Below are 26,437 nucleotides of genomic sequence, written 5' to 3'. Positions count from 1 at the left end.
ACTTAGGATATATTAACAGATCAATACGGTATTCTCCTATTTCGTATCGTTCTATCTAAATAGAACAATAAATAAAACACCGTGCTGTCATTCTATAAAAATGTATATAACCACTTATTGGTCTAAAATTTTTATATTTATACAGTGGTCTATACCCGTTATTACAATGGCTTTTAAACAAAGCAACATCGCTTTCAGGTGTCACAAATGTTATCTTATATGCTAGTTTTCGAAAAAAAAACTTCTGTTCTATGTTATTAACAACGTGTCGTTTCTTACAAAAATAGGACAATGAAAAAGATCACAAATTAAGTACGACTAGACTTACAATAAGTTAGACAGTGCAATTCGTCCTAATTGCGCCCCTAACTTGCAGTTTTCATTGAGACAGGGCCATGAAATTATCTTGGTAATGAAACACATCACATTCTGTTTTTAAAATCGTAACTTTGGAATAAGCCGTAACAACTAACTGTGTAACTGTATGAGTTTAACACGTGTGGTACTTACTTCACAAGAGGTAAATTTTATTCGTCCAGAGACCATATGATATAATCATAGGCCATATTATATTATGTTACATTATATTGTATGGTGTTGTATTATACTATACATTATATTATATAGTCCATAAAAACCTGAAATTCAATAAAAAATCATGTTGAGTTCTGTAATTATTTTACTATTCACGGTTATAATTATAAAAATATACAATGATATCCAAAGTTTAATAATAATAATCAAAGGAGAAAATGAGGTGTAAAATTATAGTCCCATTTCTTTTTTGAAAGCAAAATTTAATGAATACCAAAAATTGGAAGTAAGCGTTTATGACAATGTGTAAGCGTTTAATTTAGAACAAGACAATATTTGACCGTTCGAGAAGTACAGGTACAGTTTGGTGTTATTCCGATTCAGAATCGAACCAGACTGGGATCTGATGCCGAGATATCTGCAGGTCGAGCCAGTTTTCCAGCGGTTTGAAGTACTGGAGAAGAGGTTTTGCGGAGTACCAGCTGTATTGGCCGTCAGTCGCCACCCGTAAGGCTTCTTGCCATCTCACGCTCGTCCCCAGCCTCATCATGTTCCTGCAAGTGGCCACAGAAGAGTTACAGAAGCTTTAGGTTTTTCACTCTTAGGACAAGAAGTTGAGGAATTGCACTTAGGCCTTTGCGCTGCTTCCGGGGTGACAGGATATTCTGAATGGGCGTGGTTGGGGGTGCTGGCTGCCTAATGTCAAGATCAATGAGGAAGAATATTGGGTATTAATCTCAGCCAGCTGGTCTCCTTGGAGGAAGGGAAGCCAGCTCTATACCAGCCTCTCCAGTCAAAGCAAGGAGGAGGTGGCTCGCCCTTATGTCTAGACTAGCAAATCCCTAAACACTTAGGGAGTCTAACACCATGACACAGGGTTTGTTACTCCTACCGTTCGGTTACGTAATCATTATTAAAGGTCATTACTACCCCTAAAAAGATCAAGCGTAATTTAAACTACATGTCTGCATGCTAAACAGGAAACTTAGTTTATTAGTTTGCAGTAAATTCGTCCAAGGAATTCTTTGTTGCACACATCATCTGGGACATCAGAATTTATATATATTAGACTTGTAACTAATTTCATGTCCATCTTGATTCAACGAATGGATTTATAGAAAATAACCTCCCTACAGGGCAGCGCTTCAAAGTGGGAAATTGCAAATCTGTAAATGCCTACAGCTCTTAAACTAGTAGATTAATACAAAAATAGACTAGAGTAAAAAGTCTTATAATTACATTTTAAATTTATAGCTATCATAAATTCGCTCTATTATAAAAAATAAGTTGGCCGTCGTCTTGGAAAATGGCGGCAATTTTCAATGTTTTCAAACTCGATTTTTTTAATAAACCAAAAAGCAGAACTGTCTCCCAATTGTATTTTTTTTAGGATTTATAGTTTGAAACATACAAATATAACCCACTTTAAAAAGTCACTCTACATATAGAGCATATTGTGTTAATTTTTATATAATGTTCAACGTATTACAAGTGCGTGCGGAATTAGTAATAAGGCTAAAATTATTTTAATAAATAACGAGATTGCGTAGATATTTCTTTAGTATTTGGAAAGAATGTAATTTTTTTTTAAGTGAAAACTTCTTTAGGCGCGTTGAGCGTTTTGGTTGAGGGTAAAATCCTCGGTTCGCGTCACCGACATGCTAATGATACTAACCTGCATGAAAAAGTCAGTCTCGCTGTGTTTTTTAACCGTAGACTTGGCCCGCGGACTACTAACCTGCATGAAAAAGTCAGTCTCGCTGTGTTAAAACTGTCCCGGCGGAGTATGAAAACAGACTGCGAAAATCAGTGACCTGTACGGCTTCCTCTCGCGATTTAAAAGTGAAGCCAATGTCGTACAATTCTGTAAGATGCGTCAAATTAAAGCTCTTAATATTGGCAATCTATTGGTTACATTTTTAAATATTAAAAAAATTTCGAAATAATTTTGATTATTGTTTACATTTTACATAGCGTTTACAATGACAAGAAAAAAAGTAGTAAGCGAGGATTTTTTTTATTTTTTGGTCAGACAAAATTTGTCAGCGAGAAAGTTGTGTGAAAATAGATGAATATTTTTTTTGTAATTTATCATTTTTTTATTGGAAGTTTAGTTTAGCCTGTAGTAGTAGCGTATGAAGTGATGAGTGAACGTTTCTGCCGGAACTGTAGTTGGCGCATTGGCTCACTGATACCGTATTAACTCAATAAATTAGTTTATTGTGCAATAAAAAAACTTTTACGAAAGAACCAAGTTAATTTAACTAATTTATTAGTTTTAAAAATATTGTGGGTTTAATTGTTATTGCAATTATATACTTTATCCGTAGCAATAACTGTATTATTTACAACGGTGTTCAACTCACTGTTGTTCACTCGGTGTTTACTCACTTGTATTCTATGTTTAACTAACTATTAATATTGAGCAATTACAACATATTTTTATACAGATAAATGAATAATGAAAACAACGAATATATTTTTAAACATTTTTAATATTTGTACGAATATTTGTATTTAAAATTTAGCATTATTCATTTTAATTATGTTTTTAATATTTAACCTCTTCATCATGAAATGAGTATTATTACGGTATAAGATTTATCTTACTATCGTGGTAAAATAGATTTCTAGTTATTTGATAATATTTTTTCGTGGATTTTAAAATTGGAAAATTAAAAACGCGTCACATTTACAATTACAGATGTACTGCTACTATAACGTATTGTTACAAAGGTATTTTTGACGATGGAAGGATTGTGAAGGAAACAGGATTTTTCCGGACATTTGCCATCGTTCAGTGAAACAAGAAAACAGTAACACCAAAGTGTTTTCTTGTTTCACTGAACGATGGCAAATGTCCGGAAAAATCCTGTTTCCTTCACGTATTGTTAATTACTCTCAACTTAATGGTTCCGTTTTCACTTCTATCGGCAGTCCCACGACTGCTACTGTTTTTTTTTTTTTTTTTGGAAAATTTAAAAATTAAAAATAATTCAAGTAGTGGGTAATGGTACGCCCGTATCAAAATGGATGGATTTTCCACAAATTTCAATGAAACGACTATCGAACAACTCCTCATACGTGTTCATATTAGAGCTGCCCTCACGAAAATGTTCCAATGTGTAACGCATCTGAATCCTTCCTCTGCACTCAAAGCCCAACACTGTTGCCAGTTTTACGTATATGGAAAATTACTAACACTTCTCAACACTTGTTGCAACAAACACCAGCTGTTACCGTAAACAAATATGCGTAATTTGATTTCATAAATTTGTTTTGCATCAACATATAAATCAAGCAAACAATATGTGACATACATGTATGAATGTGTATGTAGCCAAGTAACACCTGGTGGTCAGTAGTGAAATGGCAACACTGCCTCAAACGTCATCGGACTATTTTGATGCGGGTGTTAAAAGTAAAAAGTAAAGTAATATTACAGTTTTGTTTTTAAAAAGTTAATAGTTCATATTATTTTATGTCTGTTTATAAAAGATTAATAAATAAACTAAAGGAGTTTATACCACATTATGTACACACACTGGAATACATACAAGAAGAAGAACATTACACCCAATACAATTTTGATAACTTACAATAAACATATAATAAATCAATAGATTTTAAAATTAAGATAAACTAGCAACCTATTTTAGAGTTAAAATTAACATTAAAACAAATTATCATACATATAAGATAGAAATACATAAAAACTATTGTAAAATTGAATCATCACATAAAATAAAGTAATGTCTTTAGACCAAATACCACAGAATACATTAAATCTTAATATCAAGGAGATTGTTATGCAAAGTAAGTTTACAACACCTGGAGTTATAAAGTGAATTTAGATCAGATGGTGACTTTACAATAATGGAATTTTATTCTTTTGAATGATGGCTTAAGATGAGACTGAGAAAGAACCTTTTTTCATAAAAGTTAATCAACATTTGAGTTTATTAAATTACAGTAATCACATTTTTTATTATTTTTGTTTTTAATTGGTGATGAATCTCGATTTTTGTAAAAGAAACAGAATAGACATATACTAGATGATGAACACTTGAATATTGGATGGCAACCTCCAGAACTCTCAGATCTTCAAGGATTACTACTACCTAGTATTAAATCCACATCACTAAACCGACAAAAATAAAAAAAGGATGATTGGAATATGAATAAGTGTCAATGGAACACACAAAGTAAAACTGGATTTGAACTCAAGTAAGATCTACCCAATTTATGATTCCAAATCTTTCAAAATTCGAACCTATTATTAGCATAAATTCAAATCTAACATGCACCACAACCTTTTCTATGTTGAATGTATATTTTTTTGTGCCCATGGCAGTAAATAATTCACGAAACCCTGTATCATACATGTGACAAATAAACGCAATAATAATTGTAAAATCAAACGTTTATTATTATTTATATCAATAGCTAATTAAGCAAGGGCAAAGAACTAGTTAGTAAATAAATAAAGCAAAAGACAATTTAATAGTAAAGTATCTTATTTTACCAGGTGAAGTTAGGGCTAAGAAGCCCTCTCTAACACTTAACCTGGGGACCAACGGCTTAAAGGTGACTTTCCACGAACCACCACCAATGGCCGGGCAGGCGGACTGCTTGCAAGGACAGGATTGCTCAGCGGGTAACCTATCCAAGCAGCAGCCACGCTCGACGTTGCTACCCGCTACACTACGCCATTGGCACCGGGTTACACTGTGTTTGTTCTACATCGCCTTTAAAGGTGCACATGTTGCTAAATGTTAATGTTGTGTACACTTCCACCTGAAACCTGATCACTGTGTATGATACATTAATGAGATATAAGAATTGATATGGTACTTAAGTACTTAAGTAATGAGCCAGCCTGGTAGGAACCGTAGATGTCACAGCGATGCAGAGGAAACGGGATTTGTCTGTTCGGTTGGTCGGGTAGGGCTGCGCGACACATGGACTCGAGGAACTGTGTATGATACATTAATGAGATATAAGAATTGATATGGTACTTAAGTACTTTAAGTAATGAGCCAGCCTGGTAGGAACCGTAGATGTCACAGCGATGCAGAGGAAACGGGATGTCTGTTCGGTTGTCGGGTAGGGCTGCGCGACACATGGACTCGAGAACTGTGGTATGATACATTAATGAGATATAAGAATTGATATGGGTACTTAAGTAATGAGCCAGCCTGGTAGGAACGCGTAGATGTCACACAGCGATGCAGAGGAAACGGGATGTCTGTTCGGTTGTCGGGTAGGGCTGCGCGACACATGGACTTCGTAGGAACTGTGTATGATACATTAATGAGAGATATAAGAAATTGATATGGGTACTTAAGTACTTAAGTAATGAGCCAGTCCTGGTAGGAACCGTAGATGTCACAGCGATGATGCAGAGAAACGGGATGTCTGTTCGGTTGTCGGGTAGGGCTGCGCGACACATGGACTCGAGGAACTGTGATGATACATTAATGAGATATAAGAATTGATATGGTACTTAAGTACTTAAGTAATGATCCAGCCTGGTAGGAACCGTAGATGTCACAGCGATGCAGAGGAAACGGGATGTCTGTTCGGTTGTCGGGTAGGGCTGCGCGACACATGGACTCGAGGAACTGCATCTGCAGGAATGCTCCGAGATAGTACCTGAACATCACTTCATATTATTACTCCATAGTTGGTAACAAGTGTAAAGTGTGTCACTTTCAATAGGAACTTATGAAAATAAACTGAAAAGCAATCGAGATACTGGTATTGACTAAACCGTGATATAATTTCTTTGTCCATTGCGAAGGTGATGATTTCCTAAGAAGTATAAAACTGGTTTTAGTACTTAAATGTACACTTTTGTGCTGATGTAATGCTATTGTAAGATCTTACCTTTTGATATAGACCTTTTGGTTCAATAATAGTCATAGTCCAAAGTACAAGGAGGTTCTTTAATACACTCGGCTGGTGGTGCAGAAATGTTATGTTCCCTTAGGATAAGAAGCTGAGAAAACTCTCATTTCAATCAGTCCTAAAAGGATCTTTGCCTTGCTTCCGGAGTGACAGGATATTCGTGATGGGTAAGGTTGGAGATAGGGGCTGCCTCCTGTCGAGGTCCATGAGGAGGGGTGGTCGCCATTATATCTCAGCCATGTCACCTTGGAAGAAGGGCTAGCAATCACTGTTGCAGCCTCTCCACTAAAAACAGGTAAAGTACAGCAGTCCTCCGCGTTCAGGACAACAGCCTTTAGCTAAGGGAGCAGCTCCACCAACTACAGCAGTTATCCTCCGAAGTAGATTGGAACTATCCACCCTTGCAGGCCAATATCTCGACATTCGCGATTAGTTATGTGTATTTTATAGACATTCTTGTCATCTGGGTTGCCCAGAATGGGTCAGTGATATGTCGGTTTTTGTTGTACTCATTGTATATATATATATATTATACATTGCTTCATTAGCGAGTTACGGCTAGTGAAAGATTTCTTCCGGATTTCAGCTCCACCATGTGAAACGAGGTCTTCCTGAAGTTCTGTTAAATTAGAATAAGAAGCAAATTCAGTCGCTTCTTTTGGTTTTTGACCTGATGAATTAAACTAATTAGATCCCAGAACTGTGGGTTGAGTGAAATGAAAAGATCATTCATATTTGGGCAACAATACCTTTGTTATTTCAGCTAGAAACAGGTCAAAATGTGTAATAAAACTTGTAGTAGTTTCGTTATGAACAAACACTGTGTATATAAAGTACACAGAAAGCGAATCGTGTATCACCGTGAATAAGCCGAAGTCCTACAGTTTTTGCCGTTTCCCGTATTTCTATCACAATATTTTCTTATCTCTCCAAGTGTCATCCTCAATTGCTCTGCCTTTCATCGTTTCCTTGACACCGCTTATCCATGACTTTAATGGTCTTTCCTCTTTTCTTTATATTTGGCAGATTATATTTCAGAGCTCTTCTAGATCATCTATTTCCTCCCATCCGGTGTACGGGCCATACCAAATTAACTGTCTACTTTCTATTCCTTCTGCTGTCGTGTATATTTCTTCTGTTCTTTGTCTGGAGTCGGTGTCAGGTCTGTTTTCGATCTTGATATCCAACAGCTTCTTCTCAGGTAGTTCATCTCGACAGTGTCAACTCTCTTCTTTCCTTTCTCTGTCATTTTCCAATATTCTGCTCTAAATGTACAGATAGATTCTACAATATTGTCTTATAGATAATCATTTTGGTTTTCAAAGTAATTCTGTTGGACCAAAGTAATTTCTGTGTAAGGAGATAAAAACCTGCCAAAACTGAAACTCTCTTCTGTATGTGGTGCGAGCAGTAAACTCGCTTTCTTTAGTTTAAACATAAAGAGTCTTACATTTCTACATTCCATTCTTCCTTGGTGAGAAGTTACACAACAATAATTGTGCAAAGGTCGAAGGCGAATTTTTACCCAAAATCTCTCAAATTTGTTGCAATTGAGAGCAGCTATCGAAAACAAATTTGAAGTGTTTAATAATACCAAACATCTACAGAAACAATTTTTTTTCAAATCTGAAAACGTTGTGAAACATGTACTGAAGTAGACGGAAGACATTTTGACCTATTGTTCAATGTTTACAACTTGTCCAAAATGTAAATTCACTATGAAATTTAATTAGTCAATTAGGAATTAATTTAATGTTTTTTAAAGACTTTTCAAAGTAAGTAAATAACTGCCTTAGAGACAGTTAGCTTGTTGTAGCAGAGGAAGTCAGCCGTGCTAGAGGCATGATATCAGCTTACCGGAAGAAGCCAACCGTTGTGTCATATCAATAAAATCGATGTCCGATAGGACACTTTGTCTTGCCAGAAACATTTGTCGCTGTGGCAGGAGGAATCAATTACGTTGTGCTGATATCTTTAAGGTACAAGACCCAGCAGGGATCACTTCTGGTTGATTTATACCTTCCAGTTGAACCTGGACACAGCAAAAACCGGTGTGTTACTTAAATCGGGAAACCTTATGGATGTCTAGGAGCGGCACATCACTGGCTGCAAATGTCGAGATTCTGGGGTTCAAGGGTAATTCGATAGGTCTAGAATACTGCAGGAGAGTTGGTGGAGTTTGTTCCCTAAGTATCAGAGGTTCTTGTTAACCTCAACAAGGGTGTGTCCCTGCCTACTTTGACTGCAGAGGCTGGTTCAGAGCTGGCATTCCCTTCTTCCGGGGGGACATGACTTTGAGATTAGAGCCCTAACTCTTCCTCATGGATCTCGATAGGAGGCGGCCCCTACCCCCTAACCTTACCCATCCTGAATATCCTACCACTCCGGCATTAGTGCTAAGGTTCTTATAGGACTAAGTGTTATTTATAAGCTTCTGTCCTAAGAGAGAAAAAGGACATGGCAAAAACCCACCGAATATAGGGGGTGTTGTCGATTATGTGGAACTTGATGGCGGGGTCGAAGTCTGCGTCGGAGCGAGTTGTGGGAGGACGGACCCCCATGTACTCGGTGTGGAGAGCCCACCAGGCACGATTATAGTGACTAGGGTGCACCAATCCTCTCATCACAGCCCACCGCCACTTGTCGACCACTAGTCCGAAAGCCAGTTGGGGAAGTTTGTTCAGCGCCATCCTCAGGAGTAACGTCGTATCAACATCTGAAGAAATGTTCAGTTATTACTTGCTTCCATGATAAGAAGTTTCACAATAAAAATTGACAATGTTATTAAAAGCGTTGAAATTTACATGAAGATTTTTGTCCGACCCTCGAATATGTAGTGACAGCCTTGGCCAAGCTAGTATACTTGTATTCCTAATAATGCTTCGTAATTGCTATTGGTAAAACTTGAATTTGTTGGGAAATGTTTAATAACAGTTTTTTGAGGTATTTCATAATGAATGATAGACTGTATCAGTTTTATTATTATATTTAAATAAGATTTCCTAAATTAGCCTAATAGACTTTCTCAACCCGTCATTATCATTCCCAATCCCCTACACAAAACCTAGTCATTGTAATATGTTAATTGGGAGACTCACCTGATAACAGCAAGGAAAGGTCCAGGATTCCAAGCCTTTCTAGATGTTGAGGGCTCATCACGCCTAGCATCACAGAGTCACCTACCGCCTCTTGAAAAGCAGAATTTGCTCCTTCCTTTAAATCGAATGAATTAGCATGTTTCAATCAAATCAATACTAAACTAGATGCGCAGGTACAGATTGTCTTGGTACATTGTCTCTTTTTTATAGAGTGGATCAAGAACTGTTCATTGTTGTACATCTATGTAGTGTTACATTTGTATTTACCTTGTAGTTACAAATAAGTAAATACACACAGTAAGTACAGTAGAGTAAGTTGATAAATTGACGATTAATATCTGTTCACTTATAATCAATTAAAATAGTTTAAGACCTATGAAGAAACAACGCTTAAGAGTAATTCTTTCGATACATAGAGATTTGTTACAATGGAGCGTTCATATTCCATGAAATTACGTTTTGTTCCGAAGTCGTATCTATTTTATTATTTTGTGAGGATCTTTTTGATTATCTCTCACCAACCGCTCAAACTTCTCTATAGCATTGTATACAATGTTTGAGCGGTCCTTTCAAACACACTTTTCATTGGTTCGTCAGCTATTTTTGATCAGACCCTCTAGAATTTTATACTGTTACGTGATTATTTGGATGTTTTGCTTTCATCACCATCAGTGCAGGGCAGCATCGCATTCTGCACTGGTGGCCGGAGGCATTAGTAGATAAGATAAGATCATCAGTGTGTGTTTCAGAACAACAGTATTTAGGAATAAAGGTAATGAAATATTGATAGTCCGTGATAAAAATACATACCATATTTGTTATGATGATTGAAGCAGTAGGTTAACAATTCTGCAATAATCCATGAACAAAATTATTATGAGAGGATGATGACTCTTCTATTGCATGTAACATTCATAAAGGACACTAAGGACCATTTAAAATGTTAGGGTCTCTTTCCTGATAACATCCGTTTGGAGGGTAAGTGTTCTTCATCAACAATAACAATTTATTTGAAAGTTCTCAGAAGTATAGTCTTTAAAAATCCCTCTTGAGAGTCGATATTTGAGACTCCATTATAAGCACAACTGCTATTGAAGGCCTGCACATGCATAATTCTGCACTGTGTGATATGTGACAAATAGGGACAAGTGACATTAGGGGACGAATGGGACTTTCCAAGAAGGAAGAGTCTGAACTAGAGGGACATTGCGAGCATATAAAGCGTGGGGAAAGGCTGATAAAAGGCTGTTAAATGCTTCTAATATCATTTTGTACAAAATAATTTTTCTCAAACGGCGGTTGGTAGACCTGATACTACCTCTTAACAAGCTTTCAACAACGCTCCGTAGTTTTAATTGGATTTAAACAGATTTTTAAATATTAGTAAAAGTTCTACACAAAAAAACGCTAATTATATTAAATAGTGCGAAATTAAATTATTGTGGACAAAGCTAATTTCTTTTCCCAGTTAGTGGTTACTATAAGTGCTAACCACGCTAACTTACAAGGTTAGACTCGCATACATCAGTAGAACTACCACCCCCTTTAAAGTGACTACGAGCGACGAACGTTATCAAAGCAACAGCAATGCTTCGGTAGCGACAGTGGAGCGTCTCGGATAGATGACATGGAGATAACTAGTACGAACCTTACTACCTGCATTTTGTTTTGTCGTTGAGAAAACCTTTGTTTACTATTAACCGCACTTCATTATATTTATTGTTACCATTAATCTATTTATTGTTGCTGATATATTTAATATTTAATTTATCTCAACGAGGGATGTTATCAATTGATAAAAACCTAAGACTGATAAACCTTGCGTTCTTTTTAAATGTAAAATACAGGCAACAAATGAGTTTTAAAGCTAGTGAAACATCTTGGCGGTGTTCAGAAAAAAACTTATGCAGCGTCATGATTTCTGAACAGTCTTCGGCAGGCGAGCAGCGGAACATATATCGATACCTGGAAGACTGCATCGCGACCAGACCAGCTGACACTTGCCTCACCGCCAGGACCTGGATCCGGACCACCCCATCCTCCATCAGACCGTCCTCATGTACGCCATCATTGAGGAGTTGGATGTGCGTCAGAAAAAATACTTGTGTTAAACTGTGACGGACTAAGCCAAAGAGTCTTCACGAGGCACGGTCAACAACTCTCTGTGAGGTAAATGACTGTTGGCTAGGATGGAAAAGTGGCATCCCTGCAACCTGCTCCTTCTGGATCCCAAATGTCTGCATCTTCACCACTACTTCTGACGCTTCCACAATCGCCACCAGCGTCCATCCAGCGGCTATGCCACCATTCTAGTACCCATGGGGAGCCGTTTACTTCCTACCTATTACTTCACATACGCGGACACCCTATACAAAGGTGATAACATTAAGACACGATCTCCTCAATGAATAAAAACCTCTTCGTTCCAAACTATTATAATTCCAACATAGGGAGCAACTTCAGGTCCAGTAACAAAAGAAGAAAATATTTTGAAAAACATTTGGAATCTTCGATTCAAAATTTTGACGAACTTCAAAATTTTCAACAGGATAAATTACAATTATTTACCAACACGCACATATTGCAAGAAGACATAATTGATGAACTGGTGATAAGTTGCAATGAGCTTAATCTGATGTGTCCGTTGTATCAGAGCACGGATTCAAACAAGAAATATTAAATCTCTTATAAACCCAAAATTACGGAATGGCAAATCATTTTTGTCGAAAATCTTTGAGAGGGGTGGAGTGGAGATCTTTCTGAAAAAATCCACTAAAATTCGAATCATTTAAAAATTAACAATAGCTCACACTCAAATATTGAGACAGAAGATATCAAAGTTACTACGAATTCTGTTGTGATATAATGTATTATTGGATTTTACAATGACTGCAGCAACTCCTTTTTTGTAAATCTCTAAAAACTTTTAAATTCTCTTTTAATCACTTGAACTAAATTTTTTTAAATTAGCGACTTCAACATTAATGTGATGGACGATTCAGATCCCTTACTCAGTGACTTCGTGATATTCTTGACACCTTCAATTTAAATTGGTCTGTGAACACACCGACACGAGTAACCGCTACGACGAATACCGCCATCGACAAAGTGACCATCAGCATTCCTGACCCGACAGTTTCTGTTTTGAAAACTGCGATCTTTGATCACTTTGCACTGGAGGTCGTGGTTCATGAGTGCAAACCGGAAAACTAAAATTGAAAATCAAACTTTTTTAAGGCTGCCTTACTTTAACTTTTTTTAACCTTTGCCATCAAAATTCGCAATAGGAACTTCAAAACCTTCTTTAGGGTCTGTAGGAAAGTCATACGAGTTGCTAAAGGCTATAGAGCCTCGGGCAACTGTAAGGAAAACTATTAATAATTTTACTAGAGAAACAATCCAAATAAACAATCCAAACCAATTTTAATCAACATCGAGGATGAAATTGTTGAAGACCAAATACCATGTCAAATTAATTCAACAAATACCATTCTTCTGCTGCTGCATTGGAAATAGGAATTCTCTTTGTTTGAAGTTTGTTTTTGACGATGGAAGGAAACATAAATTTTCCGAACATTTGCTATCGTTCAGTGATATGATTTTGAGCTTCTTCGTCGCCGACTTTTTTGGATCTCTTCAGACAATATGACTCCAAATTCCAGGAGTCAAGTTTGTGACAGCGTCAGATGTTAGACGCTGCACTAAGAGGAAGTTTAAGTAAAGCTAAACACAACATTGACATGGAAACAACTCTTCCCGCCATAGCTACGTAATGTAAAGTTGTTATTCTTATTATAACACTCAGTCTTATTTTTTGTAATACATACTCACAAAATATAATGAATAGTATTTAATGTGCCTAGGGAGTGTACAAAATTTTTAATTTAAGTATTTTATTTTCTAAACATTAATGGTTTCAATTATTTTTGTTAAGAAAGTTTAATTCAAAAATATACTTACTTTTCCCACATAATTTCACTAGTTAAGAATGTACATCCAGAAATAGAGGTAATCCTCAGCGGTATTTTTGTATACGTCGCATAAACAAGGTTTATATAATACCTGATAATATCCATAAAGATTTTTGAATAGATACCTGAAATATGGTGGGCTGATCCTTATAAGATATATAGTATTGAATGTGTCCCATCTCATGATGGATCACGTAGAAGTCCTCCAACGAGACTTGAGCACACATCAGGAGTCTAAGAATCATACCATACATTAAGGATTATCAAAGAATTTGAATGATTGGAACAAAATTTACAACACGTGTATTTCACATGATGGATCACGAAGAATCAAAGTATAATTTAACAGTAATATTACGGCTATATTTTACTACCTTACAAACTTATGAATATATTGAAACACCCTTTTACATTTCAGATTCAGATACAGGAGAAATTTTTAAAAAAGAACAGGATTCCATGGGCTCCATGTAATAATTGGATCAATTTTTATTATTATTTCTATCATACGAATATTTAAATTACACTTTTCAAGCACATACGCCATGTAGGATTTGGGGTATCTGCTTAATATTGGCATTTTGTTGATGCGGTTTGATTGTTCTTATATAGATTTCAATTTACTGGTGAGGTACATAACTCATTTAGTATAAAAAGTATGTCTAGTTTCCAACCAGAAGGTTTATTAATGAAAATAAATAATCAACTTAACTGTTATTTTCATTATTAACACGATATTATATTCTATTTTATTATATTATATATTTAGTTATATTTTTAATTTTTTATTTTGATGTAATTATTATTTACCGTTAATTGTTACAAAATACAATACAAATTTAACTAGATAATTATTTACTACAATTTCATTTTTACTATTGTAATCATCGGCCTATATCATGACTGATATTGATAATGATAATAGGATTATGTTTGATTATAATATTTGATTTGTATCCAAAATGTACTCTAAAGTTAATTTTAACTTAGAAGTAAAAACATACTTTTAGTTCGACCTACGTTTAGAATTATTAATGCCGTGTTTTAGTTGGAGCCAAAAAGAGGCATCTTATTGTTGATAAGGTAATTGAATTCATTCAAACTAAAAGAGTGTAAGAAAATAAATATATAATATATACATATAAAATATTTATTATAAATTAAATCTATCCTCTTATACAGTAAAGAGGTTAGATTTATGAATACAATTTAATATTTTTTTGTTGTACTTAATATACAATATTCAGTTAATCTTTAAATTTATTATGTAATATATAATAATATCCTTTATATTTTAAAATCTATTTTAAATTCTAATAAAAAAATCATCTTTCTGATTATAATCATATTATATAAGCTTTCACTCAGTATACTTAGATCTTCTTATTTAAATATGTATCCTATTTTTCGTGTTTTACGTAAGATAATGTGCCTGAATGTCCAGAATTATTTTGAAAGAATAATTACCATAATTTAATTACTTTTATAGTAAATTTAAGAATTAAAGATATATATATATACATTTTTTAAACGTATATATAAATTCGTATACGAGTATTTCACCTGATAGATCACGCTGAGTTCTTACAACAAAAAATCAGTACATATCAAAAGTGTAATAATCCCAATATATACCATGGATTACAAGACAATGATGGGTTGGTGCAAAATGTGTATTTTATCCCACGTATTTACGTTATTATCACGAAAATTAATTCACACCACTAGTAAATCAAGCACTATAAATTTAATAAACTATAGCGTTTTTAAAAGCTTATACAAGAAGGTCTGATACAATCTTCCTTTTATCGAGTGTGGATTGGAAGTTAATAAGTGCAGTATTTGTACATAGTACAAGAGCTACCCATAAAGCTCACAAGGACCTGTAATAAACATATAGAGCAAAATGTAAAGGTTTATATTGAATGTTCTGTATTTATTGGGTATTTATTAAACAATAATATTAGACTATATACATGTATCTTTTTCCAAAATATGAATTGGCTCAGGAGTGCCTCCTACCTGAAGTCGTCGTCGGTGTACATGTTGGCAGCCGTGGCGTGGCAGGAGGAGGATCGGTTGGGTTTGAGGATCTGAGAGCGACTCCAGAATTGCGGCGGCATTTTCTCCATCCCCAGCGACACGTAGAAATCCTCGGCATGCCGTAACATGTCCTCCACCTTGTACTTCTTGGCTTGGAACGCCGCCTCCACGTCCAACGATGAGTTCAACAACAAGGGCAACAGTGAATCCCAGTTTTGGGCCCACATGTTCCCTTTTGTCACATTCATACTTAGTTAATAGTTCTTTATGTAGCGGCTTTTGAGGAACACCCACAGTTCTACGGGCATCTTACAACAAGATATACTTGCAATCTCTAAACAGTTGACAAAAATATAAATAATTTCATTTTTTCATAGAACTACTTAAGACGTATTGTTTACGATTATAAATTTAATTTAATTTACTAAGAAAAAAAATGGTTCATTTGTTTGATACTTACGAATTTTAGGGAGGATTATGAAACTATACGAACTTAATTAAACATGATTTTTAAATTATATAATAAAATTTTCACACATTAAGGTAACCTTTTTACAGTAAAAAGATATTTTTCTTTAAAACTGTTTTGCCAATATTTAACAGAGGTGGGTTTTTAAATATTCGACGTTTTCACCATCTAAAATAACCGAAATTCTGATTAGATTAGGTATTTAAAAACTTAAGATTCCCACAATTATACCAACTCTTTGAACTTTTGAAATGCTTATGGGCATGTTGTATTTTCTAAGCTCTCAGATTCGTAAGTGTTATTTTGATCTAAATCGTTTAAATATCTACCAACTACGTATGATTAGAAGCAAATTCGAATTAAATAATTACGATATTATTTACTGGTTCATTAATTCTTCTCTTTAAATATACAATAAACTTATGAAATACTTGAGGTTTATGACTAAAACTGAATTCAATATTCAACTTTACTAGGATGTGCAATATGCAATTAAAATAGTAAATAGTATGGTTGACAATGGTAACACAAAACCCTGCAATTGCTGAAAGGACGCGGAAAGTTCTCAGTAGTACGGATGTCTTTCCGCGCGTTCGTTCGCCTACCCGTCACGGTATTTGTCAAGCTAATGTGCACGTATCCAATATAAGGAAAGGACAGAGCAAATGAAAACAGAACGATCCTTAACTCGGTTAGAGAGAGTAAAAGGCTTTAGATCGATGCGCGCACCTGTAGGCCGTGCTCTAACGATACCGAGGCCAGAAGATTGCTGTTCTACATCGTTTCGTACGGAACAACACGATAAACCTTATTAAAATAATCGTAGTTTGACAAGTCATTATTCGTCAAAGTTTATTGTCAAATTCCTTTGGCTGTCCCCAATTCTTTAAATTTTTAAATTATTGAAATAGCAATGGAGACCAAGTAAAACAGTCAGTACTTTAATATTATTTGGAGGCCACTCTAACCGTATCTTCTACTTGTTATTACGCGATATAAGTACGTTTAGATCATAAAAATATTTCTAGTAGTACCTAAGTTAAAGTTAACTCTTAAGAGTGCCCAAGTGATCTAAGATTGAATTTGGGTACTACCTCGAAGGATGTGTTTCTCTGCCAGAAGAGCGCCAAATAGCAATGGCGCAGTGTAGCGGGTACAACGGTTATCGCAAGATAACCAGATCAAGGAACGTCGAGCGTGGCTGCTGCTTGGATGGATAACCGCTGAGCGATCCTGTCCTTGCAAGCAGCCCGCCTGCCCGGCCGTTGGTGGTGGTTCGGAAGTCACCTTTAAACCGTTGGTCCCCAGGTTAAGTGTTAGAGAGGGTTTCTTAGTCCTTTAATTTAAGAGCAGGGTGGCGCCGGGCGCCACAGAAGCCTGCACTGACGACCAGGAACATTTCAGATTGGTATTTTCCCGACCTAAGATCACGTGTCAGATCGTCCAACGTGATCTGACGTCGGAAAAGTACCGATCTGATATGTCCCTGGTCATCAGTGCGGGCTTCGGCGATACCTCGCACTTCTGGTGAACGAAGATAATCATCCCTCGAATTAGTACTAAAATAATTCAAGCTCAGTTCACGGGGAGTGCTCGTAAAGATCAACTGTAATATATGTATATTACATATATATATATATATATATATATATATATATATATATATATATATATATATATATATATATATATATAATACGCACGTATTTATTTACCTACTTATATCGAATAATAACCAGTAGTAGATAGGGACAGAGTGGAATCCGAATAATACTAAGTACCAAACAGTCTTTACGATAAACAAGATTGATGGTTCCCAACTGTCTGACTTAACGCCTCTGGTCATTAATGCTGGTTCTGCCTACACTTATAGCGACGAACGAAAGATAGTGAATATAATCTTTGATTATATTAAATCAAAGCTATAACGTAACAGAATGAAATTCTAAAGGATCTGATCACAAATGCCTGAGAGAGAAACAAATATAGTAAACAAATTTACATAGAGTTATAAAAAGTAATAGTTCCAAGCCCGACTGACCAGTTGCAAGCCCTGATTCTTAAATAGCCGCTTTCTCAACACAGTACAATTGTTGACAGTTTTACCTCTGGTTTAAACCTTATTTAACTATCGTTTAGTTTAAACCAAGTCCGCTTATAGTTTAAACACACTTTGCAGTAAACCGACTTTTTCACCTTCACTGTCGTCAGTTTAGATTATGTTTATTTAAAACATGGAAGTTATGTAACTGCAAGATATCATAGAATAACTTTTAGATGTGTTTAGTACATTCCTGTAAACTGTTTATATATATATATATATATATATATATATATATATATATATATATATATATATATATAACATTAATTGCAATAAAAGTAGCATTTCATTATTCTACATCCTGAATCTGATCCTGGAAGGACGAATCCTCGCCTAAGGTAATTATAGTATTAAAAAATCAGGAGTAGGGCTGAAGGGGGTTGTCGCTTCGCACACACGCACTCTCACACTTTTGACCACAGAGAATTGGGGCCAGCCTGGCACCTGCCTTTTTCCAACCCTGATTATTCAGTAACATCTTAGACTCATGACTAAGCAATGCTCTGTGACAATTTCTGTTTATTATACCTTGTTTGTTGTCATTGTCCTCGTTATGACAAACACAGAGTTGTCTTCTGGCCTTGATGAAGTTTGGTCGTAACTGCTGTGTTCCAAACATAACCTCAAAATGAGTGGTATTTGTAAAGTCTGTGATAACTCAATAGATGAAAACCAGTCTGCTGTTTGTTCTATAAAACATTTTATTTGAGCTGGAATCACTGATAAAACATGGGATAGACAGAATAGAAGTGCAGATTATGTTAAAAGCTCTACATTTTCATTCACAGATAACCTATGTTAAATAATTTGCCTTTTTGGAAGGCAAGGAACGATACTAAAAACCACTGCGTCGTGTCCGGACGTTAAAGAGCGAGGCAGCCAGCATTGAATAGTAATTTCTCTGAAGTGAGCGAGAAAAGCCTAACTCAGATTAATCTTCAAAAGCAACAAAGGCTAACAAGTAAAATCTACGGATACATCCAGCAACGAGGTTAGAAGCCTAACGATAGCAGACAATAAGCCCAGTTGTAACCGAGAGTAGAAAAAAGGCTGAGCACAGCTACTGGTCCGACCACCGACCAACAAAATAAAAGTAGCAACGCCAAATGAGGAATATTTGGAAAAATAGAAACGACAATTAGTGGTTCAAAATTTATACTAAAAATTTAAAGAATAATGTTGAGGATTTTAGAAAGTCAATGAATTTTCCTCTAAAAAAAAAAAAAAAAAAAAAAAAAAAAACAAATCAGTACGAGATACTAATTAAGGAATTATTACTAACTATGCTAATACTATACAGTAGAACTACTGATAAAAAAAATCGCATTTTTAAAGCTGTCATTGAAGGGTTTTAATATAACTGTTCAATATAATTGTAAGTACCCACTGATTACAATGATGCCAAGAAAGGAGTTTTACGACCTGACAAGCCAAGAAAAGGTTCAATTTAAAATTATTTTTGAAGAGATTAAATTCTGAAATCTATGAAATATGAAGGTAGTTAATCCTGTTAAAGTTGTATTAAAGTTGAAATATAATCCTGTGTTGGGTTTTAAAAAGATCAAAATATTATGTTCAAATAAAAGATTTGTAGTTTTTCCATTCCAACTGTGATATACATTACTAACGCTACGAAATAAATTCTTATAAACTTATCGTGTATATAAACTAACGTTAAATTACACGAAGAAATAATAAGAAATAATAAAGAAATAAAGTGTAGTTGGTTTTTTATCTCAAACATCACTCAGTTTCCTCGCCTACAGTACAGTGTTGCCAGAAAGTTTAGGGACAGCCTCTAAAAGTGACATAACTTTGGCCGTATACTTACAGCACTTTTTTTCTCTATATATTTTCCTGACAAACCAATAAAAACAAAGTATTTTGGTGCAACTGCCATTGCTGTGTATATAAAACGTTTGGAGATTTTAGTGGTTTGACAATTTCATAGGAAACACCTGTTTTTAAAATATCAAAATTTACAACTTCCAAAGTAAATGTCCAATCATTTTGACCGTCGCGTCGGTGTGTAGTTTTGGCACAACGTTTAGAGTAAATAAATGGTATTATGACAACTAGGAATAATCACACACAGTTTGAAGACTGCTCAAAGTTCGCTTCATTATTTATTTATGAAATGAAAATCTGTAACTCAGTGAGTTAGGTGCAGATACACAAGATATGGAAAGGCGTGCTCGCGCATCGCTATCCCCTCCTCTGTCTGCAAGGGACACGGCGGTGTACTCAGATTGCCTACCGCTCTCGTAGTTCAGGCGGTATAACTCACGCTCAAGTCCCCCCCCCTCCCACAAAACTATGACAGACTGAAACTTTGGGAATCATAGTTTGTCAGAATTATCATTATCTACATAGAATGGCTTATCCAGCTCCAATACTATAACATCAAACTATTGAAACGTTTAAAACTTTTTTAAGCAGTAGCGTGAATTTTAATTTATCGGCTGAGCTACAGCGAAGCCTACCTCTCGTGGGGCTGGAAAAGTTCCATTTCTGTCTGTCTGTCTGTCCGCACGATATTTCGAAAACTAACTGATCTATACATTTACAAATAGTGCATGAAGTTTAATTTCAATATTAGGAACACTTGAGTTTGATGATGTCACGCCATGGAATTTGGAGTGTTAGCAACTATTTTTACATTGGTCTTATGGGTAACCATGATGGCAAAGACAAATTATTAGGATAAATAAATTTGTAGACAAACTCAATACACCTACAATATATTCAAACATGGGCATACTAACAAATATAGCGTAACAATCCCTACACATACATAATTTTATAGTAACTTGTTGGATATTCTTTAATTATATTACCACTGGTATTAAACCCAAGTCAATGAACAAAAATGTGAATGTATTTTGTAGCAAGATATGTCGAGAAAGATCAATATCTACATTTGATAGTTTTGCATAAAACTGTTTTTCTACAAGAAAGAGTTTTATTGTGCGTCATTTTAGATTTGTGGGCTGAGCTGTAGATTAGAAATTTTCATGAAACCTGTTACTAAACGTGCTGTGGCATACTTCTATCTTGTACCACAAATATTATTTTTGTCTTTGTAAGTACTTTGTTATTACAAAACAACCTGGAGATATTCCCCCACCCTGGGTTGACACGCTTATTCTACGATGAGCTTCGCTATTATTACATTTTAATAAAGTTGGAGATTTTCAAAGGTTTATTTGCTGTAGATGAGGAGGTGATATAATTAGGAAGGTAACACACAGCTTTGTTGAATACTGCCTGCGGCAATCCATCCCCTTCCATCCTTCCGACAATAGAGCTGACTAATTGAAACCAAATAAATCCATCCTTCTTCACCAACCGCTCCACGTGCAGGCACCATTCAATAGCTGTTGTCACTTCAACACTCTCCCTATTCCTTCCTTTGAGAAATCAAATATTTATATTTTATAGTTTTACGAAAAAATATTCTTTTAATAAAAATGTTCAAAATGTTTAATACTTTGATTTTGTCTTTATGTTACAAATGCTGTGGCGATATGATCAAGACCATGCCATTTAAATCTTTTACTATCTACAATATGTTTACAGTCAACGTGTTCAGAATGTCTACATGTTGTTTGTTTTTAGGGTAAGATAATAAAAAAATTGAAGGGACATTTTTTAATAGTATTTCTTTCTGAACACATAAATACCACGCAGTATAAGAAAAAATTTTTAAGTGTTATGTAGGAATTTTACTAAAGTCATGTTTTCAGTTTTACACGTGAATGCCTTTCGCTTCACGTTTTCCATAAATCATATTTTTGTACTTTGGTACACTTTATGTGTGTAATTTTTGGTCGGTTTTTATAACGTTTTTGTTTGTTTCTTTACATTGTACTTAACAATAATAGTAGCAATTTTATTCAGTTACAAAAATCGTTTGTTTGTAAAAATATATAATAATTTTTAAATCACTAGATGTTCATAAATGTTTAAAATGTTTATTATAAGTAAAATATTATTTCTGGTTTCCATTACTGTGCTTCAGTATACATAAAATAATGTTTAAAAGTTTAACAGTTAAATAATGAAAATTTAAAGAGTTATATGACTGAGAAATGTTAACTTTAACATGTGGGAGTGATGTTCTTCCTTAACGATGGCACGGGTATGTGTTAGTTGTTCTGAAATTTACCATGACTGTATTATTATTTACGTGATATTCTGGTAATTTCGAGATTTGATATCCAACTCATTGTGCACAATAATAACTACCTGTCTAAATTATTACACGCTACATTTTCTGTTTGAGATTAGTGCGCGCAGCTCTTGCAGATAGTAATTATATCACTTCAAAAGTACAATTCTGATGAATCCATAGTCTCAGGAACCAGGTTGTATGAATGACAATGGTCCCTCCTGTCAACTGCAGTTCTGTCTCCACACAATATCACCACCGCAGTCACTTGCGTGTAGTGAACTTCCTGTACAACTACAGTTCTGTCTCCAGACAATATCGTCTCCGCAGTCACTTGCGTGTAGTGAACTTCCTGTAAACTACAGTTCTGTCTCCAGACAATATCGTCTCCGCAGTCACTTGCGTGTAGTGAACTTCCTGACAACTACAGTTCTGTCTCCATACAATATCGTCTCCGCAGTCACTTGCGTGAAGTGAACTTCCTGTAAACTACAGTTCTGTCTCCATACAATATCGTCTCCGCAGTCACTTGCGTGTAGTGAACCTTCCTGACAACTACAGTTCTGTCTCAAACAATATCACCACCTCAGTCACTTGCGTGTAGTGAACTTCCTGACAACTACAGTTCTGTCTCCAGACAATATCAACACCGCAGTCACTTGCGTGTAGTGAACTTCCTGACAACTACAGTTCTGTCTCACACAATATCACCACCGCAGTTACTTGCGTGTAGTGAACTTCCTGAAAACTACAGTTCTGCCTCCAGATAATATCGTCTTCGCAGTCACTTGCGTGTAGTGAACTTCCTGTAAACTACAGTTCTGTCTCCAGACAATATCGTCCCCGTAGTCATTTGCGTGTAGTGAACTTCCTGTAAACTACAGTTCTGTCTCCAGACAATATCAACACCGCAGTCACTTGCGTGTAGTTAATCTCCTGTCAACTACAGTTTTGTCTAGTTATTAATTTTATTTTACTGGTAAACACTTTAAACACTTTATTTTACTGGTAAAGTTTAGTGATCAATATTCTTAACCGTAGTACGAGGAATTAGTTACACTGTATCTTTAATATTAGGTAAATCATTTTATTAATATTTAATTTTTGATTGTTTTTTTTTTTTAGTTTAATTTACGTAATATTTAAAGCTAAGATTGTGAATATTTTTTCATTTTAAGTATAAAGAAGGATTTGTTAAGTTTTACTTTTATCTTTTTAAATGAAGACAAATTTTATTTAACTAAATGAGAACCAATGAATGACGACGTTTGTTGTACTACTTGTGTTACATGTGGGATTCTGCAGGCTCATATAAAAGACTTGCGGCCCGATGAAATTCTCATCTAATGTGAATTTACACGCTGTAACATCTTTATTGTTTATTACACAGTATTTGCCTTTACAACCCATTATTGCTTAACCGTTCTAATTTGATACAGTGTTATTTTTATTAGTTGCTTTAACATCAAACGCCATTAAACTATCGGCTTTATAACTGGGTACATTCGAATAAATAAACTGAACTAACGTTAATTGTGTAATAAACAACAACAAAACTGTCATACATTTTAAAACTGTTATGTTTGATTAATCAAAATAAATATATGCACAACCAAACTTAAATTACGCAAAGAAATACTATTTAAATGCTAGTGATTTAAAAACTAGGCAAACTGAAGAAACATAGTACCCAAATTGATTTAAAATATGCTTAAGCTGGCTGCCATTGAAAGTTCTTTTCTTTAATAACTGTCAATAAAAGGTCCTTAAGAACACCTCTTATTGCTATATTTAATACAAAACGAACGTTTTGAAAAGTAAATAAAGATGTGCCGTTATGGATGTTGCAGAGTATAAAAACGAACTGGTCAGATATTTAGTTGTAAATTGTTATTTTTATTGTTTCTTATAATGTGCTACAAATTATGTTTCCCTTCAAACTTCAGTAGGCTATAGAAATATATAAGAATAAAAGAGCATTTTTGTGATTTGCGTTTATGGTTTATCTTTTTTTTTGTTAATAACTTTAGCAAATATTAATGCATATACTCTAATTTCCACGCGTGGAGCATAATCTTAAAGGGCTTACAAAAATTCATAGATGTGAAACCTACTTACAGTTCTTTAGCTTATACAGGATAACAATTTCTGTATAGACATAAGAGAGACATAAGACATATGACATAAGAGACATAAGAGAGAGAGCACATGGTTTTATTGTGCCGTTTCATTTGTACGCGTATCCTAAAATGAAACTTCAAACATGTTAATGTTTAACATGAAATGTAACGTTTAAAGCATACAGTAGTGCTCTCATAATTTCAGAATGTTTTATATATCATTTGATATGAGATGAAAATGCATTTATAAGATAGTATGGTTGTAAATGATCTATAAATGTAATCTTAGAAATGCGGATTTTGCTCTGTTATGTTTCAACTAGAAATTTAATTTCGGTTTAAAACACATTTAAAAAATTGATATAACGACCGAAAAAAGTAAAACTAAAAACACCTTTGTCAAATCACAAATCTGTTTTTTATGAGTACTAACCTAGGGCGACATTGGTTTTTACGATAACATTAAAACATAAATTGATATATAAATAAATTACAGTTTAGTTCAATTATATACGGAATGATTAAACGACTCACACAATCAAAACAGCTGATCACTTAAGTATGTAAGCATCAAAACTGAGACGAGAACATAATCTCCTGTAAACAGTGAAGGGACATTCATAGGTTCAACCATTGCAAGTCCTCTTAGAATTAAAGTCGAACTTCCCCTGAACCCTCACTGAGACTAAAACCTTGCCATGCACGAGTTGCATATGTTATACATGAAATATATTTCCTGTGCCATATAAACTTAAAACGTGTCAACATAAAAATAGACAACATCCGTGGTATACAACAACCAAAACAATAGAATGTGTTCTACTCACTGATCATTTGATAAATCTGTAAATGGTTCTCTCCTGAGTATTTTGGTAGCTACCATTATCATGATATAATTTTGTTGAATTTGTAATTAAATCAATCGTTGTTGCATTTATGTTACATTTTTATTGGAAATAATTATTGTTTATTTGTAATAAGGGTAGTTTTTACTGTATTCTGTATTTGACTAATCTGTTTAAACTGAAGTTTGAGCATGTACTGGGCTGCTACGAGGAAGTCTTCTCCACATACAGACGTATGTTTATGTGGAGAATATATTCTGTATTTAGTTATTGTATTGTAGAATAGACTATCCTGTAATTAGTGAAAATTTATTTTTTTATTATTTGAATTTTTGAACTTTGTTTATCTCGAACTGAGACAAAACTTTACGCGCTTTAAAAATAAAACAATGCAATGTCAGTAAATTGAAACTATAACTATAAATAATTTTATACTAGATACGGTCTTAATACTACTCTGTTAAAAGCAATCCAATTTCAATTAACACCTTAATATTTCTTACCCAAAAGATGAGCTGGAATAAGGTCCTTAGAATCAATATTGTAAATGTCCGAAAGCTTGAACCTCACGTAGGCGTGAAGTTTCCTGTACAACGGCCGTACTTCCAGGAACAGATCCTCTACTACCTGTTCCAACCCGTCCGTCTCAAGTTCCTCCCTCCAGCAGACACCGATATCTGAGTACCCTGGAACAGAACAAGTCTTTGTTTGAAATTTGTTTTTGACAATGGAAGGATTGTGAAGTAAACAGGATTTTTCCGGACATTTGGCATCGTTCAGTGATACAAAAAATCGGTAACACTACGTTTCGAGATCTGCAATCTGATTTCTTCTTCAGGTCAATAACTAACTTAACACACAATTACAAACTAGGTTAAAATAAACAAATCATACCAGAGCGTTGTGACACGCGTAAGTAATTTACCTGTAAGTTATTTACCTGAAGAAGAGATCAGATTGCAGATCTTGAAACGTAGTGTTAGTGTTACTGATTTTTTTTATTACTGAACGATGGCAAATGTCCAGAACAACTCTTCCACTATATCGCTAGAAAAGTCACCAAGTATTAGAGGTTTAACTAAGATGAGGTACCTAGATATTGCTCAATTTCTGCTTCCTATTAATATGCATAACTGGCATAGTGTTAAAATTGCATAATTGACATTTAATTA

General features: G+C 34.7%; 1 protein-coding gene across 2 annotated transcripts in view; it reads right to left on the bottom strand.

Moving 5' to 3' along the window:
* Positions 1–782: 782 nt before the first annotated feature.
* The window catches only part of LOC124368715 (angiotensin-converting enzyme-like), an 85,776-nt gene continuing 60,121 nt past the window's right edge, over positions 783–26,437 (bottom strand). For both annotated transcript variants that reach the window (XM_046826022.1, XM_046826021.1), the window contains 7 exons: positions 25,769–25,951; positions 15,536–15,788; positions 13,639–13,747; positions 9,543–9,657; positions 8,917–9,160; positions 6,049–6,189; positions 783–1,088 (listed from right to left, as the gene is read on the bottom strand). In XM_046826022.1, coding sequence (XP_046681978.1) covers positions 905–1,088; positions 6,049–6,189; positions 8,917–9,160; positions 9,543–9,657; positions 13,639–13,747; positions 15,536–15,788; positions 25,769–25,951 — 1,229 coding nt within the window. In that variant the 3' untranslated portion in view covers positions 783–904. The remainder of the gene's footprint in view (positions 1,089–6,048; positions 6,190–8,916; positions 9,161–9,542; positions 9,658–13,638; positions 13,748–15,535; positions 15,789–25,768; positions 25,952–26,437) is intronic.

The sequence above is a fragment of the Homalodisca vitripennis genome, chromosome X (genome assembly GCF_021130785.1).
Source record: "Homalodisca vitripennis isolate AUS2020 chromosome X, UT_GWSS_2.1, whole genome shotgun sequence".
Lineage (NCBI taxonomy): Eukaryota > Metazoa > Arthropoda > Insecta > Hemiptera > Cicadellidae > Homalodisca > Homalodisca vitripennis.
This window is presented reverse-complemented; position numbering and strand designations above follow the sequence as displayed.